The sequence below is a fragment of the Harpia harpyja genome, chromosome 1 (assembly GCF_026419915.1).
Source record: "Harpia harpyja isolate bHarHar1 chromosome 1, bHarHar1 primary haplotype, whole genome shotgun sequence".
In the NCBI taxonomy this organism is placed as follows: domain Eukaryota; kingdom Metazoa; phylum Chordata; class Aves; order Accipitriformes; family Accipitridae; genus Harpia; species Harpia harpyja.
In genome coordinates, this window is record NC_068940.1 from 83,178,728 (window position 1) to 83,198,526 (window position 19,799).

At 36.3% G+C, this 19,799-nt stretch overlaps 1 protein-coding gene across 9 annotated transcripts in view; it reads right to left on the reverse strand.

The window, feature by feature from the left end:
• The window catches only part of AKAP9 (A-kinase anchoring protein 9), a 123,942-nt gene that overhangs the window by 4,987 nt on the left and 99,156 nt on the right, over positions 1-19,799 (reverse strand). For 8 of the 9 annotated variants that reach the window (XM_052802516.1, XM_052802508.1, XM_052802480.1 and 5 more), the window contains 16 exons: positions 19,591-19,770; positions 15,145-16,233; positions 13,911-14,057; positions 13,011-13,514; positions 12,515-12,578; positions 11,686-11,804; positions 10,692-10,883; positions 9,606-9,794; positions 8,800-8,944; positions 7,849-8,068; positions 6,652-6,802; positions 5,067-5,735; positions 2,984-3,189; positions 2,014-2,122; positions 983-1,168; positions 232-432 (listed from right to left, as the gene is read on the reverse strand). In XM_052802516.1, coding sequence (XP_052658476.1) covers positions 232-432; positions 983-1,168; positions 2,014-2,122; positions 2,984-3,189; positions 5,067-5,735; positions 6,652-6,802; positions 7,849-8,068; positions 8,800-8,944; positions 9,606-9,794; positions 10,692-10,883; positions 11,686-11,804; positions 12,515-12,578; positions 13,011-13,514; positions 13,911-14,057; positions 15,145-16,233; positions 19,591-19,770 — 4,371 coding nt within the window. The remainder of the gene's footprint in view (positions 1-231; positions 433-982; positions 1,169-2,013; positions 2,123-2,983; positions 3,190-5,066; positions 5,736-6,651; positions 6,803-7,848; positions 8,069-8,799; positions 8,945-9,605; positions 9,795-10,691; positions 10,884-11,685; positions 11,805-12,514; positions 12,579-13,010; positions 13,515-13,910; positions 14,058-15,144; positions 16,234-19,590; positions 19,771-19,799) is intronic. The other variant, XM_052802500.1, reaches the window with a different exon arrangement.

Genomic DNA, 19,799 nt, shown 5'->3' on the forward strand with positions numbered 1-19,799 from the left:
GAGGATCACCAGAGCAGCGAAAAATAGAGCACACACAGAAGGACAACATAGGTGCTTACATATCATTCTTGTGGAGAAAAACTAAGGGTCAGTTATCTGAGGATGAAAATTTTAGAACTGAATTAATACCTGTTTGCTTAGAATAAGCAGAGTGAACACAATGAAAAATAGGCCCAAATCAAAATGAAAAAAGCGGCTGTAGTTAGTATGCGGGCAACAAATTCTTCCTACCCTTAAAACAGCATTTTCAGAATCTGATCCCAGTTCTCTGAGGAAAGCTTCGCTCCTGAGCTCTGCTCTCAGCTTGGAGAGCTCCGCATCGGCTTGTTTCAAAGATTTCTGCAGTAACAGCTTTTCTCTGTTCCAAATTTCCTTCTCAGAGGCAACCAGAGTATCGATATTAACTCCAACATCTGATGAGTGTCTAGAAGACTGAAGACAAAAGAAACTGAATTTGAACCACATAGGCTGGAAAAGCTTGAGCTGTGACATTCTAGTCATTGGTTTGGTGGAGAGCTCATAAAATTAATGAGAGAAGACCTACCCACTGATTGGATTTGAGGCCACCTTTGCATCCTAACACCTCAGCAGCAGTGAGTTTAGGAGCCTGATAAACGTCCTAAAAAATATAGCTTCTCCAAAAAAAATCCCCCTCATTGGATCATACTAGCTTCATGATCTTGAAGCTATCTGGATCTATTCGCTACTCATCACAGTGACAAGATACCAATCAAAAAGAGAAGCACATGGAATTTAAAAAAATAGAGCAGTTAACAAATAGAAGCTGGGTAAAATCACAAAGTTTACTGTAAACAGAGTGAGATGAGATCTACTGACCACAGGACAAGAATAACTTACACCCATTTCTTCACTCTGCAGAGGGAAGCCAAGAAAGCCAGACAGCTTGATCACTCCCATTTAGGTGACTAGGACAAAGAATGCCTATATATACATCATTATATCAGCACCACTAAAGACATACATAGTCTCCAGAAGGTTGTCTGTGCTGGTATCTTCTCAGTTCTTCCTCCAGTTTCATAACAGCGTTCCTCAAATTATTCTTTTCTTCACTCAGTCTGCTCACAAAGCCTGTCAGCTCAGCATTTTGCCTCAGCAGCCTCTCAGTCAGTGAGCTAGATGGAGTCCCTGGTGGTAGCACTAGCTTCAGCTAGAAGGAAGAAAGAAAACCAAACCAACTTCTATTAGATCCAACTTGAAAATAACTGGCTTACGGTGAAAAACTTTTGTAGATAATGACAATTACTTTGTAATAACACATATAAAGAAAACATAAGTGTACATGTAAACTACAGATCAATGTGACTTTCTCTTCTATGCTTACCTTGTACATCACAGCAGAATATTTCCATGCAAGCTCAACTGTACCAGACAACAATTTGCAAAGCTTTACTACTATGTTTAGATTCATCTAACTTAGAAGAAAAGAAAAGCCTCAAAGCTTTTTTCAAGTCATGTTGAAAACACTTGCTTAAAATGCAGGCAAGGACCTAGCCAAGCTCAGTTAAAATCAAATATTGCTGAATGCTTTGTATCTCATTTCATTTTTTGCACAGGTGCACACTACTTGACTGCCTTTCCTTTGGTAAATACAGAGCAGTTTAAGTAAATATGTTGCATCAACACAATATGGTAAATATTGAATGTTGATTTTAATATTGGGAAGTACTGAGGAAAGTTTCCTCAGTTACAGAAATACTACTGAACAGAAAATATCTTTTCTTAAAGAAAAAGCCATGCGATTCAAAAATTTATAATTAAACTGGAAAAGTTTTTATTTGAAAGTTGAAAATTCACTTTTAAGGTGACTAAAATTGAAAAAATAAAAGGAAAGGGGTTTTTACACTTCAACTCCAAATCAGCACACTCACTGGAGCAGATTTTCCTCTAGAAAGTACAGATCTGGGTAAGACAGACTTAACAACTCCTTGCTGGTTTCCGCTCACAGCTCATCATCCAAACTCTCCCACCAAAGTTACAATATTGCACTCTCACCTCTTCCACATAGGACAATCCAGGCAGTTTTTGCAGCTCTGAAATAACTTCTTCAATAGCATTTTGTATTGCAATGAAGTCTTGATCATCTGCTGTTTCAAACTGTAATCTGAAACAAAAGTGACAGTTTCAGCAGCAGGTATAGTCTGACACCACAAGCCAGCCTGACAGGACTTTCCATCGATCCACACGCACTGGGACTTCTGCAAGTCACTTCAGCATAGTTACTGGAGACATGGCAACATTTTCAACACTGCTCAGCGAGTCTAAATGAAATCGGCTCAATTTTATAAAGAATTTGCATAGAACAGTTTCCACTGATTTTGAGAAAAGGGTGTTCTACATGAAGCACATTTAAAAATGTGGTTCTGCTTCCCACAAATTTGTTGGATCTGTGTGAGCAATTCCACTTTGCCCAAATGTTTCAGAATGAATCTTTAATATTAAATCACCATCACAGCAAAATAAAAACAGATTCAAACCTCCCATAGACCTGGTACCATACTATTTTTCTTTTTCTTAAGGAGATAGTAACCTGAGAAAATAAGAATCAAGATCAGCTTCACCTGACCATAAAATATTAATTTTTGCTGGGGGAAACAAGAGGGATGATCCACAGCAATAATCCCTATATTCATCTCCTAATACAGTGAATTATTTCATTACTAAATTGTTTTAAAATGATCCACCTACACCATAACCAAATAAACTTTATCACTTTTCAGAGGAAAAAAAAGACAATTTTGCTGTAACTTATAAAGGACTATATTAAACACTTAAGATTTAGAGCTGCTCTTGATACTCTGTGATCCTGTCTTACATCAGTACATCTCAAGTAATGGCACATACTACAAAACTAGAACAACCCCAAAATCAGTTAGGCCTGCAGTCTGTGAATTGATTAAAACCCAATATATTAGCTTCCTGGTTCCTGTTAACAAAAAACCAAGTAGCTGAAGAGTGGTCTAACCTGCTAGCAGCTTTCCGAGCCAACTGCTTCAGCTTTGGAGATGTGTTTTGCAGCTTTTGTCTGACATTTTCCAGAATTTCAGTAGCAGCAGAGAGATCTCCTCCTCCTGTCAGTGTGGGGTAGGTCAATTCATTTGTCTCAGCTCCTTCCATTTTTTGCTGGAGAACCCAATTTCTTGTTCTGTCATTGGGCGCATCCCAGGTAGTCTGTATATAAATATGTATTTATATATATATATAGAATGCATGTGGTCCAGTGCTTTAAAATGGAAACATTTGATTCTGAAACGCCCCCAGAAACTGAAGAACAAACAATTCTGACACAGAAAGGAGTTTAGGGTGACTACACTACTGTTGTAGTGTACTACTAAACTATTATTTGTGAATGGTCTAGTGTGATGCCTCTTGACTAAGATCTAGTAATCATACAGCTACAGTGTGAATCCATTCAACAAACTCAGCCTGCAGTAAGCCACCCAGCATTTCTGTTTCTTCTGCCAGCAGCTCCTTTACCAGTTGTGCATGGAATTTGGGCAACTGTGCCCATGTGTTTCGGTGACCAATCCATAGTCAGAGGAACAGGACTGGAAAAGCCCACCATGGTCATGGAGGTCAGTCCACAGTCACAGGCAACCATACCACTGATGCTGCCACAAGCGAAGCAATGCAATGAACACGTACTCCTCACCCTCGCTAACACCCCCTCAACACTGGCCATGGAAGAAATGCTAGTCCTCCCAAAGAAACCTGAGTCTACAGCTGCGCCTTTGAATATTTGGCCACGGTGTGGTACCAATGGAAAAAGGGAGGGTGTTGCAAATATCACAGGAAGCAGCAGGAGATTCATTATTTGAAACTCCAGGCAGATCGACTCAATTTTATAAAGAATTTGCATAGAACAGTTTCCACTAATTTTGAGAAAAGGGTGTTCTACATGAAGCACATTTAAAAATGTGGTTCTGCTTCCCACAAATTTGTTGAATCCGTGTGAGCAATTCCACTTTGCTTTGTGATCTGGAAAGCAGATCACACTGTCTGCTGCCGAGGAGGGGAAAAAGCCCCAACAGCCACTGCCAACCTGATCCAAGGGAAGACTCTTCATTGCCCGCACTGCTGGCAGTCACCTCTGAGCAGAAGAGCAAGGTGCACAAACTGAGCGTGGCAGGAACGCTGATGCTATCACAGTTACCGATACACTCAACAACCTGTCTCTAGCTGTGGGTAGTTTCCAATGCTTTGGAAGATCGAAACCAGTAGCCAAATTAGGTGAAGAGAAAAATTTCCTTCCTGGCTCCACAGACAGACAGCTTCCAGAAAGCATGGAATGATGGCAGAATGGGCAAAAACATGGTCAGCAAAGAGGCAAGTCTCCTGTCAAACCTCTCTGGGACTATCCATAAATCACTCACCCAGCAACACTTATCTCTTACAGGGAAGTTTCTGAAGAGTTTTAAAAGTAATTTAAAAATAATTTTAAAACTTTCCAAACCTTTTATGAGAGAGAAAAAATTACAGGCAACAGTGGTTCCAACTTTCATTCATCTAAAAATTAGGCTATATTCTTAAATTAATTTTTTACCTTGATTTCTTCCTTCTATTTTGTTTGCTAACATATACATATTCATGCATATGGTTGTTTGATTACTTACTCAATTATTGAAGTTATTGGGAGATCACTTTCAAATGTTTCAAAGACCACTTGTGGTTTATGAACTAAAGATTAAGAGCACTGACCTGGAGCATTCCTGAGTAGGAACAGCTCATTTCTGTGACTGGGTGCAGGGAATATTCTTCTCCTATACTGAGACACAAAGTGTGTGTATACACTCAGACACATTTCTCCTGCTCACGCTTCTCCTTACACACCTCTACAGCTTCATTCTCAGAGGATGCATGTGAATAGTTTTAGGTAGCAAAACTGGAGTGCTTTCCCTTTCCCCTCCTCTGGTGCCCGTATTTTGTAATCTGCAGGCTGTTTTATAAACTGAGTAAAGGCACAGTGACACACAATGCTGTTTGAACAAAATAATTAAAAGCTAAATTGCACAATTCAGTATTACACATTTCTCTCAGTCCTACTGTACCTCATTTGGATTGTGGCTTGGTGTCCTTTCAGCTTCCTTTCTTCCTTCATTCTCCTGCTGTTTTTTCTGTAGTTCTTGGATTATTTCCTGCAACTTCTTTGTTTCATTCCCTAATTTATGAACTTCTTGCTTCTTTTCCCCAAGTTGCCACTGAAGGTCTTCCACTTTGGACTCCAGTTCATGGAGTTTCTTCTGTGCTATTATGTTAGCATCTTGTTCTGCTTGTAATGCTTTCCTCTGGATCTGCCTTTCTTTTTCCATTTGCTGTCTCACTTGCACAGATTCCAGTTTATACTTCTCCATCTCACTTACTAACTCCACTATACGGTCATGTTTCTCATCCATTTGTTTCTGTAGCTCTTTAAGTAATTCCTCAGATGGATTAGGTGTTCCAGCTTGCCCCTTATCTTCAGCACTTTGAAGCTGAGCACATAGCTCTTTTTCCCTTTCTAGGGCACTGCTTATTTCAAGAGCTCGAACCTTCTCTGATTCAAGAAGCACCTGCAACTCAGAATTACGGCCTCGTTCACGTGACAGCTGGGCAGCACTGAGTGCTTCTTGGGATTCAATTTTCTGTTGCAGATCATTTGACAGCTGTTTCTCTTGCTCCAAAAGTTTAGTTAACTGTAAGTTCTTTTGTTTTTGATCTTCAAGTGAAAATTTTAAATCCTTCCATAAGAAAACAGAAGAAAAGAATTGATTAAAGCCATTTGTGTATACTTTCCATTATCTTTGGCAAATTGCAAATATGCTACCTCTACATATGCTGCTTTTAACAGGTTTTGCTATTCATGATTAATGTGACAATACTCTGAATTCTGCAGTTACATCTGATATTAAAATGTATTACAGATGTCTTTATTCTAAAATCAGATCATCTCATAAAAGAGTATCTGTAACATATACTTTGTAATGAGATACAAACAGCCGTATTTCTTTAGTTGAAGATAACTAGCTGCTTTTACTTTCTAAAACTGTGAAAGTGATTTTGCAAGTTAAGATTTCAAGATGTAAATAAACCTATGCTGCTAAAGTGATCGCTTTTTTGTCTTAATACTTGTACTAGGATACCTGCTCTCTCCCTCACTATGTCAGATACTGCAGAGGTACCAAGGAAGCTACTAATGCATTTTTTCCTAAACTAAACTCCCTAGTTTGGTTTTCATGAGGTGAAACTTTTGACTTTTAAAGTGGAGACAAACAATGTATCTCCTTCAATAACACCCTTAAATACTATCTTTTATGAGTTAGGTTGTAGTGGGTGCTAGCAGTTAGCATGTTAGCAGTGTCCTGTCCCCTTGAATATCTGAGGGCTATTATACAAAGCAGAATCTTTTCATCTTGGCCCTGAAAAGCATAGTTGTTAAATTCCTAATGATTTAAATGGAATTTGCATCAGGCCTTTTTCTTTCTTTGCCACTTCTGCTTCTATACGTCTTTCTTCAGCTCTAGATGATATAATATAGCTGTTGAAGACAGAAAATGGAGCACACGTTGGACAAAAATGTAAGCCGAGATGAAATGTTAACCAAAAGAATATTTGTGTGCTCCTTGATGTTCCAGGCCATTTGGGATTATGGAATACCTCAAGCTCTTCTCTTCCTCTTTCCTCACTGCGTTCCATTTTAGCTTTTTCCTTTTCCAAAGCCCACTGTAGCTCTCTTGATTTTTTCTGTTCACTGGCCATTGTATCCTTGAGAATATCTAGCTCAGCTGCTTTTTCTTTAACTTCAGTCCTAAAAGAGAAATGGGCAACCTTTAGATTAGACAACGGCTCTAATCCTATCACGGTAACATCGGTTACTTGATATTTATTCCATCTTGTGCACTGAAAACACTGCTCATGTAGTAGAGTAACAGTGAAAAGCCTATTTAGAAAAACAAGCCTAACTCAGAGAGTTGCATAGCTCAAAAAATGACAGAAAGTGTGTTCGTCCTGCTAACTTTCTAGTTGCCATTTTTTATGAATTGGTGGCTCAGAGGCAGCTAGTGTTCAACTTAATCCAGTCACTGGCCAAAATCTGAAAGAATGCAGGGGAAATGCATCTTGCTGCCATGTGTCTCAAAGGAAAGAAACAAAAGAAATCCATCGCGGGAGGTGGGGCGGGAAGAATCTATGCCCTGAATTTTCTTTTTTTTTTTTGCAAATCAATTTTGCATGAATTTGCAAAAGAATCTTGCTCCTGATGGTCTGTAAAGGCTGTAAGGTAAACTATAAAGTAATACCAATTTAAACTCTGTCTTAATTTGTTATCTCTGAGCTGAACATTAAGATACCATACATCGGCACATCCATTTGGTAAAGGCATAAATAACAATGGCTTTCCTGAGTGCCAAATATTTGGTCTGTTATCTCTGCTGTTGACCATGCCAAAGCAACACTTAGAAGTTACAGAATTTCATATGGAAGTACTTGCAAAGTCATCTTAACTCTGCAATTTTTTTCTCCATATTCAGTTTTAGAAGCAGAAAAACCTTTAATAAATATGGTATACTTATTAGCTTGTATACAGTAGTCTTGTGTCAAAATTTAAAAAGAAATTTGATATTAATAAATCATTAAATCAAACTATGAATCAGATCTTTTTAATCTATAGAATTACTTTTTTTGTCAAATGGAACAGAAGTCTATTTTTTGTCAGGTATGTTTTACAGAAAAAGTGAGAAGCATTTACATTACATGAGATAAACTTTCTTAATAAAAACAGTATTATGATTTGAGACAACACAGAAAAGATCATCTTCACTGTCAACACAGAAAGTTTGGCACTGAAAGCTGCACCTGATGGCTTCTAGGTCCTTGAAGTGCTTGTGCTGTGCTTTAAGGGTTGCTTCAAGCTCTAGTTTGGCTTGTGCAAGTTCATTCTTCAGCTCAGCACCCATCATTCTCTCTGAATTCAGCTGTTCCTGAAGCTCAGCTGCTCTGTCCTTCATACTCCGGAGCTCCACTTGCATCTCCAGTATCTGCGACTGCTTCTGCTGCATGTTATACTCCAGCATTTCTAATGAGAGTACCGTTAATATGAAAATTACTCAGTAAACAAACAACACTGCCTATTTGGGTAAAGTTTCCCATAGCACAGAGAATGACTGCAAGGCTATCACTAAGAGTGATATTTTAAAATAATATATTCTTTCAATAGCGGAGTGAAAGCAAAACAATGCCTTTTATACTGGAATACCTTTCATACTTTCCAAGAAATCACATCAACCCTTAAACTTGTTTAAAAGGCTGTGTGTGCAACCATATCAATATGTATCATTTGGATTATGACTAACATAACTGAAGTTAGGTACGTATGTATACTTGTGACAGCGAGCATTTACTTCAATTTTAAAGTATACATGTTCTCTGAACTTTTTGTTGTTCATTCCAATTGCTTCTTAGTTTACTCATTATGACTGACTATCCAATTTAGATAATTTCAAAGCTGTTGAACCTAAACACTGAAGGGCATACATGGAAAATAACCTTAAAAAACAAGCCCAGTTTTTACAGCAATTGAAATAACTTTGTATCACTTTCAATTTGATACAAGTCATAAGAACACAGACTATATCTTAATTTTTGCAAAACTAGTCCAATAAGATTGAAAAAGATGAAAAGTATGCATGGTCAGAACACGAGTATCAAAATCAGAGAGCAAAGGAAGTCAGTATTCGTTCACCTACAACATTATGAGCACTGCCATGAAAGCATTTGGAAATAGACATATATTACGACAGAAGTCACCTTGGCTTTTTGAATCAATCTCTTGTTCTCTCTTCGGATTATTTTTCTTACTGTTCATCTGAGCATGTAATACTTGAACCTCCATCAGCAAACTTCTTCTGTCTGCGTTCTGAAGACAGTCCATCGCTGCTCTCTGGTTAGTAGCCTATTAGCATTAGAAACATTTAAAAGTAAAACTCCAGATTTTATTAGAATATCTATGGTTGGATATTACATTTACTTATATATTCATAGTGCGTATATATTCAAAACATTTTCAATTAAGTCATAATTGAGTCAATATTATAATATAGGGAAGAACTGCGTGTTACTTTCTCTATTTCTCTCCTAGGCATCAAAGTTATAGAATCAAAAGAGCTGTCAGTTTTACGGCAAATTGTAATTTTCCTCACTAATCCTTCCATGTTCCAGAGGAGATAACTGACCTCTCTCTGTCCCACAGCAGCCTTTAACACCTTCTCTTCTTTCAACTTGCTCCACATATACAAGCTACCTTTTCTCTTAGACAGTGTAACATAATTCTAATTAACTTGATGAAATCAAGCGCAGGACAACTGTGTTTTCATTCAAATTGATCTCTGAAGGCTGTATTTTTTCTATAGCTTGTGCACCCAAAAAATCTCTTTCCCACACCACATCAGTTTTTCTTTTTAAAGACACCTCTTCTTCCTGCAAGTCTTACCTTGTTTTCACCCTTAGACTGTCAAAACTACTATTAATACATGTATTTTTAAATGGATTTATACGTTCAAAATGAAAATTTAATGTAGACAAACACACTTTGACTAAAGTATGTTTTATATTACCTGCTCTTGCAGTCTGTGCTCTAACTGATTCATCAATATCACTGCATCTCTTGTGCCCAGTTCTGCAAGTTCAGTTTGAAACGCAGCAAGAAGAATATTTTGTTCTCTCACAAAAAGCTGTTGAATAGCGTGCAGAAGTTCTCCTCGCCAGTCTGAGACACCTTCAGGAGATTCAGTACTTGCATAAATCTACAGTGGTATAAAAACAATTTAAACAGCAGAATTCAAAGATTACATCAAGAATGGTCATTATAATTTTATGTAAAGTGTGTGTTATCAGTGGAATATTGAGCTTTTCTTACTCAATAGCTATATAACATTCATTCACACAAATAGGTGTTATTTATTGTACACGTTATGATTTCTTCTGCATGCACAAATGCTAAACTTTTATCTGTGTTTTAGATGGAAGCAATTTAGCTTTTTATAACTGAAAACTTAGCCCTGTGTAGTTATTATTTATGTTACTGTATCACATTATCCTTTTAAGTTTATGATGTTACATGTATGTTCCTAGACTCTCACAGAGCTATGTGGTAGTGTGCAGATATTGTGTATGAAGAAGATTTAATTTTATAATGATATAAAGTTAATCCCCCCACTTTGCACGCTGAAGGAAATGCAGAAGTAATAGAAACTACCTACATACATCCAAAAGTATAATTGGGGTAATTAGTCCTAATAAGTTTTAACAGATTACTGATTAATATTGCATTATATTTTTACAATTTTCCCCCTCTTTTCTCTCACTACAGTATCTTTTTGATAGCATCCAGGTTCTACTACAGCAATAAACCACAACATTAAAAAAAAATCTACTTTAACTGCTACTGGAAACATGCTTTCAAAATAGATTTATTTTTGAAAGGTGGATCTACACAGTCAAAAGCTATCAATGCACAGAAGAACAAATGCAAGCTGTCATTTAAGACATATTTATTACCAGAAAGCGTGACATGCAGTTTTGCTGCATATTTTTGAAATCTTTTGCCTTGTAGAGCATTTAAACCTGAATTGTGAATGTGCCTTATAAGGTTATCATAATTTTTTTTAATTTAGGTTAGAATCTTATGATATTATTTATACCTCAGCTTCTCTGTGAAGTTGCATTTTTGCAATTAGGTCTTTCAAAGATGAAATGGTGCTTAGAAAAGCTTTCCTTTCCTCAAGCCAAGATTCTGGCTCTTGCTTAAGAGGTGGCATCTCTCTTTCACCATATGGAAATTCAGTGAGAGACAGCACCTGTATGCCTTCATGATGGACTGCTCTCAGCAAACCCTACAATAAATATAAAAAGAAATCAGTAATGCCAGTCCTAATAATAATGATAATAACGATCTCATTTCATACATATCGGAATACTTGTACTTCTAAATTGATCAGCACAAGGAAACTATTTATGCTTCCTCATATCAAAGACAGAAGTGTCACCCAGTTCTTTGTATCTGCCAAACAGCAGAACTTATTAAATAGGTGTATTTGTCCTCAGTTTCAAATGAAAATTCCCAAAGTTCATCTGTCAAATCAATAGTAAAATTTTAAAATGTTGCTGATGGAAACTAACACTTTAAAACAAAGTCCTGGGAAGCTTCCAGGTGAGCTTTGCAATTCACTTTTTGAAATTACTATTAAGCTTTGCTGTAAAAGACTTGCTTTTTTTTTTTTTTAATGTAATTAAAAGCATGATACCCTTAGTGTTTTTAAGAAACACATTTGCTTACTTTCATAATATATATATTATTCTACACCTATAATAACAGAATCTATAAAATTGTGTAATATATGATCATGACATTATCATTAATACACAATAACTACAATGAATTATAATTAACAGGAGTTAGATCTCTCATAAACATAATTGAGAACAAGCCTACAGTTACAAAACTCGTATTTAGCCTAACTTAACATGCAAAAATGCACATAATTTATCAAAAGTATTTTTAAATGTATTAAAATAGCCAAAACTTTAAAGCTTATCTAAATGGCTCTATTTTCACTAATCAAGCAGCAGCAGCTAATCTAAGGTTTTGATAGTATCACTGTTGTTCCATAATAAAAATGATCAGTTCTACTTTACCTTAATTTTTTTTGGAAGTAAATCTGTTGAAGTTCCACCTTCATCTATTCCTTCAGATATTGTGTCAGATCCCTGGGTCTGAGCAAGATACATTCCTTGACTCCAGTCTGAACTGGAGTCTAAAATAAAAGGAGAGAAAAACATGAAAGCTGGATTACTGTGAAACTTTGAAGAACAGGCATCAAAAAAGTATTTTTGTCTGTTGTTGTAACAGGTGGTTGCATGTCACCAGAGTTGATTCTAAGCATGGAGACTACCTGTTTTATAGGGTTTTTTTTTCAGTTTCAAAGCAGTAACAGCAAAACAAAACTAAAAAAACCCCCCAAACTTAAAAATCCTAGTTTAGTTCCAAAAGAGAAACAACTACTTGCACAAACACTTCTGCCAGACGGCCCCCCCTTAATATGCTTAGCCTTTGCCTGTGAAAAGGATCATCATCATAATTTTTATTACTCTTGGAGAAGTCAGTACCTGTCATCATCTCCCACTGCTAGGGAGCTGTAGCTTTAAATTCTATCAAGAGATTATGAAGCTCCACTGAAGAGATAATGTAATATGTAAGAAGACTATAGGAACCCCGGTGAGAAGAAAAAAATTGGCATCTGATGCCTGGACTCAACCCGCCTTCCCTCTAGTCACTTTCCTTTTGTAGCAAATTAATAGACATGGCACGCTCAGCACCTCTGCTAGCGTGACAGGCTTCTGCTTTGATCTGGGAAGCAGTTGTTTTTATTTCTTAGAACACAAACTCTTTAACAGTAAACTTCATATTAAAAAAGCAGATTTAATTTATAATGCTGTTTGAAATCTATAAAAACAAGTTTCTTACCACTAGAACCTCCATCTCTAGCTTGATACGGTGGAGAACGTGCTAATCCAGGAAATGAGATTCCCTATATTTAGAAAAGAGAACAATTAAATCTTTAATCACCCCACACCCACTCACGACAAGGGAACTAATTCTAAGGAGCAGGAAACCATACGAGCTTCTTTGTTCAGTTTCCCCTGCAATCAAAGTAGTCAAAATGGAGACGAGAAAGATGGCATTCAATAAGGTGACCTACACTTGTCCCCACTGCACAGAACAGGACAGGTCCAAGGCAGTAGCACAAGGAAGCATCTGATAGTTGAGCACACCCCCAAACTTAAATTGCTGAGGAAGGGGTTCATGATCTCTCCCCAGGCCATGGAAACATTAGAACACTTAAAAGCTTTATGCTGAACATGTGGTGGTTCACACTTAACAGACTTTAAATGGGAATTTCTGTAGCAGAAGCGAAAGCACAAACCGAAGTAGCTCCATGAATATGCAATAGGATACATACCTCTTTAGTTTGTAGAGTTTCTATGACTTCCTTTAAAGTATTACATTCTTCAGTCAATACTTGCACTGCAACAAACTTCTCTCTCTTTAATGCTTCAGATTCAGAGATATGCCTTGTCTCCATGTCCATGATTTCAGCAGCATGGAGTTCTTGCATTTGGTCAATTTTTTCAGTAAATTCTCTTATGATCTCTGCAATCTCTTCTGAAGAGCATCCATTTTGCAAATCAATTTGGATTTCTGCAGTTTTAACAAGGACTGGTGAAGTCTGGATGCAGCTGTTGATTTCCACAGTCTTGTCTGTTTGTGACGATGAGCTTTTTCTAATAAGAGCAGACTCACTGGTTGACAAATCACACAATATTTCCGCATCCTTTTTGCTTTCAGTTTTTACCATTTCCTTGTCCTTTCTCACATAACTTGCAAGCCTCTCTTCTGCTTGAACTAGATTCTCTTTGACTTTGCGCAGGTCTTCCTGAAGATGTATAAGACTTGCTTCTTTTACCTGTAAATATGGAGAATCTGAATTGCAGTCCTCCCAAACACTTGAAAAAAAATATCGAAAACCCAAACAGCCCTCTAAACCATTAGAGCTCAGTTTAGTCCTATTTTAAAGCAGTTATTACACATGGTAACAAATACTATCTCCTAAGAAACACAGCTCTAGATCCACTGTTGCACTACAGTGGACTGTAAAACCATGTACTTTGGCAACAAGTGAGGATTTGGTCTACTGCATCAGCTCTGTTCCACTGACAGTAGGTGCCAAGTGACCGTTTTTCTTAGTGGCATTCTCAGTACTAGAGTAAAAAAAACCAAAAAACTATAGCGTTCACATTTGGACAGTAAGTCCTGTATAATCATTTGCTTTAAATACAATGTGGAACAATCTGGTTCTTACTGCCAGTTCTTGCTGAAGTTTTTCTGCCTTTTCTCTGTAACTGCTCAGGTCTTCCTTAGCAGCAGCTGCCTCTTCTTTAAGTTGCTCTAGTCCAAGTTCATTAATAAGCACGTTTTCTTTTTGACTTTCCATGAGTTGTGCTCCTACCTACACGGCAACACAAGATATGGAAAATGGTGAAGAATCTTATGAAGAGTCACATATTAACAGCACTGATCACTTTCATGCCAACTTCCAAAGCCACAAATGAAAAGATCATAGGGGAAAACAAATGTATGTTATTTGGATTAACATAGCCTCAAAAAATTAAGACTGAACGACCACTTTCCTAGATTAACTCCCACATACTGGATAAGCATGGGAGGAAAGACAAGCGTGGGAGGAGAGACTGTCTTCTTATAGTTTACTGAACTGCAAGCTGAAATTGGCTACACCACATAGAAAGCACAGGGAGAAGGTCAACAGAGAGTAGGAAATGAAGTCTGATTAATATTATTAAATTTATAAGACATTTATGACATTCATTCAATCTGCATTTGGATGAAAGGTCTTAGAACCTTTTCTGGTCCAGCACTGGGTTCCATGATGTCTCTGAACTTAAGGGCTTCAGCAATCAACCTCATGTTTGGGCTATCAAGCATAGTCAACTTTGACTGAAGGTTTTAAATTCAGAGGCAACGTAACCAGTGGTGGATGGAAATTCAGGACAAATGTATAGTGGTAAAAACTACTGATGGGAAATATCTTCGGAATCAAGACAGGAAAGCAAAAAAAGAAAACGAAACTCAAAGCATACATAAACAACCAACCTTGTGCCCCCAAAAACTGTACAGACAAATTGCTATCAATCCCTTATCATTCTGAACCCTATCTTAGATAATTTTTATCATTTTAATTTTTATCTCTCTACCTCCATGCCATGTAAAAGTGTAATTCACTCCATTCTATGTCAATTCAAAGTAAGAATAAGAAAGTATATGTCCAAAATTCAAAATCATCCTACATTCATGAAAAGGCAAAGTATTTTTAATGCAAAATGGAAACTGATAGTGGGGTTCACCTAAAATAACACCCTTCTCTTCTTTGTAACTCCAGGAATAATAGAGAAATGAAGGTCTACCCCCCACACCAGAATATTCCTATCAGTAGTCTCTTAAGAAGTGTTTAATTCATTATAGGTTACATAAAATAACAGATTTCGGTGAAAACAAGCCAAAAGAAAACAGCATCTAACCTGATATGTCTGCATTTCTTCTTGCTTAATGTATTTCTGAATCTCTCCTTTGTGTTTTTCTTGAACCTCTTCCAGTAATTGCTGAAGTTCTAAGAGTCTCTCTTCTTTCACTTTAGCTTCCTTTTGTGCAACTTTTACATTTTCTTTTTCTAGCTCCAAGTTATGATTGACTGTTGCCAGTTGGTCTTCCATCTCACTAAGCCTCTGTGTTAAGAGTGATAATTTTGATTCCGTCTCATTCTCAGTTCTATCACTCAAACCCTCTGTTTGGGCATTCTTGCTTGCTTCCTCCACACATTTTGAAGCTTCCTGGATTTCCTGCATGAATTTCCTTTGCTCCTGAACTGCATTTAGCTGAACCTGACTCACAAGAGCAGCAGCAACTTTTTCCATTAGTGTCTTTTCCAGTTCTAATATCCTCTTTTTAAGTGTTTCTCTTTCAGCTTTGCCTTGCTCTTTCAGGTCTTTCATTTCATTGTAGGACTGGCACAGTTCTGAATCTTTTTCCTTAACGCACGCCTGAAGTTGCTGCAGTTGTACCTCCATCTTGCTAATGGTGACTTTTGTATTCTCATCTGAAGACCTAAGCTGGGATTGATCTAGCAACTCTATCTTCTCACATAAGCCTTCTTCCACTTTTTCAGTTTTCCCATTGCTCCTATCTTCTGTTTTTTCCCTATCACCTTTCATCAGTGCACACTTATATTTCTCTGTTATTTTTTCATGCTCTTTTTTTAACATACTTATTTCTTGCTTTAGCTGGTTCATTTTTAACTTAGTTTCCTCAAGCTCATTCTTCGTTCGAGATGCCTCTACATGTATGTTTTCTACTTGCTTCTCCAAAGCTTCCTTTTCTGCCAGAACTGTTTCAAATGCGTGTTTCAGACTGTCAGCATCTTCTTGAAAAGCAGCAATATCTGCAGGTACTTTTTGTTCAATATTTGCTAGTTCCTGCTGAAGCTTATCAATTACATCATTCAGCTGCTCTACTTCCTCATCATTTTTTTTCTTCACACGTTCTTGATCACTTTTCAGGCATTCTACCTGGGCTTCAAGCTCTCGTATATGCTCATTTTGCTCTTCAATAACCTGGAAAAAAAAATACAAGAAAAGAACTTCATAATGGGTAACCAATAAATCCTCAGATAATTTTTCTCCTGGACTTCACAGCAACAGTTTAATCAAACATTGTAAAAGAAAGTATGTCCTCAGTGAATTTCTTAATGGGATGTCTATTGTAACACTTTATGAGAATCAGGACATCTTCACATAGGACTGACAAAGCAGCCTGTGACCTTAATGAATGGCAAAATAGGTGTGAAAGCATTAGATGAAGTGAAAGCATGTATAATATTCACAGAGATATGAAACACTTAAGTTTAAGTGTTCACAATACTTTTTTCCCCAATAGTTTAGTCTAAAGCTCTGTCTTGTCCTTTTTATTGAAAATTAAAATGGAAACAAGTGGAGTGGTCATGTCGACTGTTCAATCTTCTTATGAAATCAAGGTTTAATATACTATTTTTACTCAAAGAATTCCAAGGAACCAAGATTTATGAAGCTTATAACTTACAGATAAATTTTGCTGCATTACATTACATAAAGAACTTCCTTTAAAAAAACAAATCCTCAAGCTTACCATATACAGGTCAGATATGTTCAGTTAGATTAGACAGATACTGTGCCCTTCACAGGAAAGAACCACTCATTCATAAGGTCAAATAGATTTATGTAGGACAAAGCCAATTAAGATGGATATGTATTTTAAATACAAATAGACCTTTAATTAATTGTGTTGAAAAATACTGTTAACACTTTTTAGTCTGAGACCACAGAAAACACCTATCAGTTGACCCTGACATTTCCCATCACAAACCTAAATATGTGTTTGTCTGTTTATGTGTGTGTGCATACACATATACAGATGTGCACAAAAACAGGTAGGGCAAATAGTACCTGTAGACCCAGAGCAAAATTATTTCTTTGTGCTATAGTTTAAATGAAAGTAAAGATAGACAAGGTTATAGAAGTATTTATTTTAAAATGTATATGACTATCCAAACAAAATTCAAAGAGCAATTAGTTCTAAAGACACTTAAAATTACAGGCTGTGTAAGGGACTCGAAATTCCAAGAAATTCATAAAATCATGTAAATGAGCAAATATGAGCATGATGACTTTATGATGCAGAAAAGAGAAGCCGTCTTGTATCAGCTTCTACCAAGAAATAAATGAGTAGACACAAAAAAATGGAATGACTGGCATTGAAAAACACTAAATTTAATAAATAAAAAAGTCTTAGCAAAAGGAATAATGAGACAAGTTATCAGATTCCAATAGAATAAGTTTTATAAAATTCATTAAAAAAACCTGCTTGTTAAACTGCAGTGGGAGCAAATTCTCATTTGAGTGTAGAAGAATGACAAAAAATCCTTTACAAAGTCAAAATGAAGACAGACTAGATTATAAGTAGTGAGTCTAAGAAACAAAGTGGATATATTTTCTTAAGGGAATGTCTGGAGATCTGAAATGAACAGTGCTTCTACACTAGAAATGAAAAAGGCAAAAGGAAATCTGTCAAAAATATTCAGAAAGAGATACTAGAAAATAAAATCAGTTATGGAACATAAAATGTGTAAGTCGTCTAAAAGTTTTCAAAAAGAAATATGAAAAAGAAAAAAAAATGCAGAAGAGAAGAAAGATAACTAAATTCATTACTCAAATAGCCATGCTTTTTCCTTTATCTCTCAATACTTCATTAGGTTTAGTTAGTTAAATAGAATAGTAAGGCGACTTTGTAGTAAGTAAAATATATACACAAATAAATGGTAAATGTGACCATATAAATTAGAGAGGCTGATTTGTCAACCAAGAACTTATTTTTAAAAATCCACAGAGACTAGAGAAAGCTCAAAACCACTAAATAAAACATGAACATGTCATTGGTTTTCAGGAGAAAAGAACAGTGATCCTGGCAACTGCTATCAAGTCAGCATAGCAGTTCCTGTTCTTTGTAACATAATAGAATAAAGGACCACAGAAGGCAAATACAGCAACTAAATGAAAAGCACTTGGGATGAAGATGTCTAAGGGACTAGGACAGTGTTTAACCTAAGAACAATCTATTAATATTTAATAGTGATCTCATAATCAAGCAGAGTAATTATTTAATGTCCTGGAAAAAATAACTGAGTAAGAGGATGAAATGAAGAAAATGAAACTTCATATAACAGGAAAAGAACCAGTCATTAAAATGAATTATACCTGAAGCCTGGGTATTTTTCTCAAGGCAAGAAATGTAACCATATTACTGTGGTCATTGTATAAAGCAGAACCATTCTGGACTCCTAAAGTATGATATTGCTTAAATCCAATTTATAGCTTTGTCATTATTCACTGAGGTTCATTGTAACTAAATTTTGCACATAAAAACTCAGTGAAATTATCCAGCTCGGTCAGAGCTCTATTTTAGTGGATTCAGTATGTCCTAGTAGAACGTTACCCTACATGTTCAAACAGCTACTGAGGGGTAACAGAATGCCTGTTCTTACCTTACTGAATAATACTTGCTTTGGGGTTAAAGCTTATGACTAATAAATTTTCATGTTTAAAATGGTCAGAATGCAAAATTCATCCACTGAAAAAAATCCCAATTTCTTTCTATAAAAAAATGTGAGACTGAAGGCCTGTTTCTGCTGTCACTTACATCAATGCAAAATACGTAGTATTTCTGTTGAAATCAAATGCATTATATCTGTATAAAATGGAAGTAAGCCAGAAGAAGATGAAGTTCCTTATCATAAAAACACATAATTGAAAAATAACAGAAAGCTACAGGTGTTAAACCTCAGTAAATAAAAGAAAAATTAATCTGCTTCTTTCTTTCTTGCTCTCCATTTTTAATAAAACACAGCACTTTCTTTGCACATCCACCATGCTTCAAACTGGATTAAAGATGTTGCCAACATTGGTATGATGACAAAGTATTTACACAAGCCCATGGAGCACAAAAGTTCAACTGCTAAAAAAACCTATAAAATCCAACATGATCCAGCAGGTGTCACTGAAATGTAACACTGAAAGTAAGTCAGTGAAGGGAAGATGGTAGAATGAACGTTGAGATTGAATTCAGCTACCTACATGCTACTAAATGTTCAGAAGTATTAGAAGAATAGAGAATGAAGAAGAATGTAAGACAAAAACTCAAGCAGAAATAAGGCAGAATAATAAAAAGAAAAGGAAGCAAAAAGTATCTTTCATAAAAAATGAGACAAAAGAGGAAAAACAGATTAGGGTTAAAGCGTTGCTTGAAACTGAAGGATGTGCATTTTTAAATTAAGGCAGCAATAGAAGATAATGTAATTGGTGCTGGGACAGAGGGTTTGTTTTCTTTAAACAGCTAGCAACACAAAGTAGGACTCTGAAAAAGATTTCAAAAGTATGTACTTTGTTGTCGGTTGTGACTTCAAGTTGCTGTTGCAGTTTTGCAATTTGTTCATGAAGATGATCTATTGCCTGCTCCTTCTCTTGCATAATGTGAGCGAGCCTCCCAGCCACTAAATGATGGTCCTTTATGGTGGCATCTTCAAATTTCTGGATAGCTAGTCCCAGTATTTCCATTTCATCCTACCAAAAAAACCCCCCAAAACCATGTT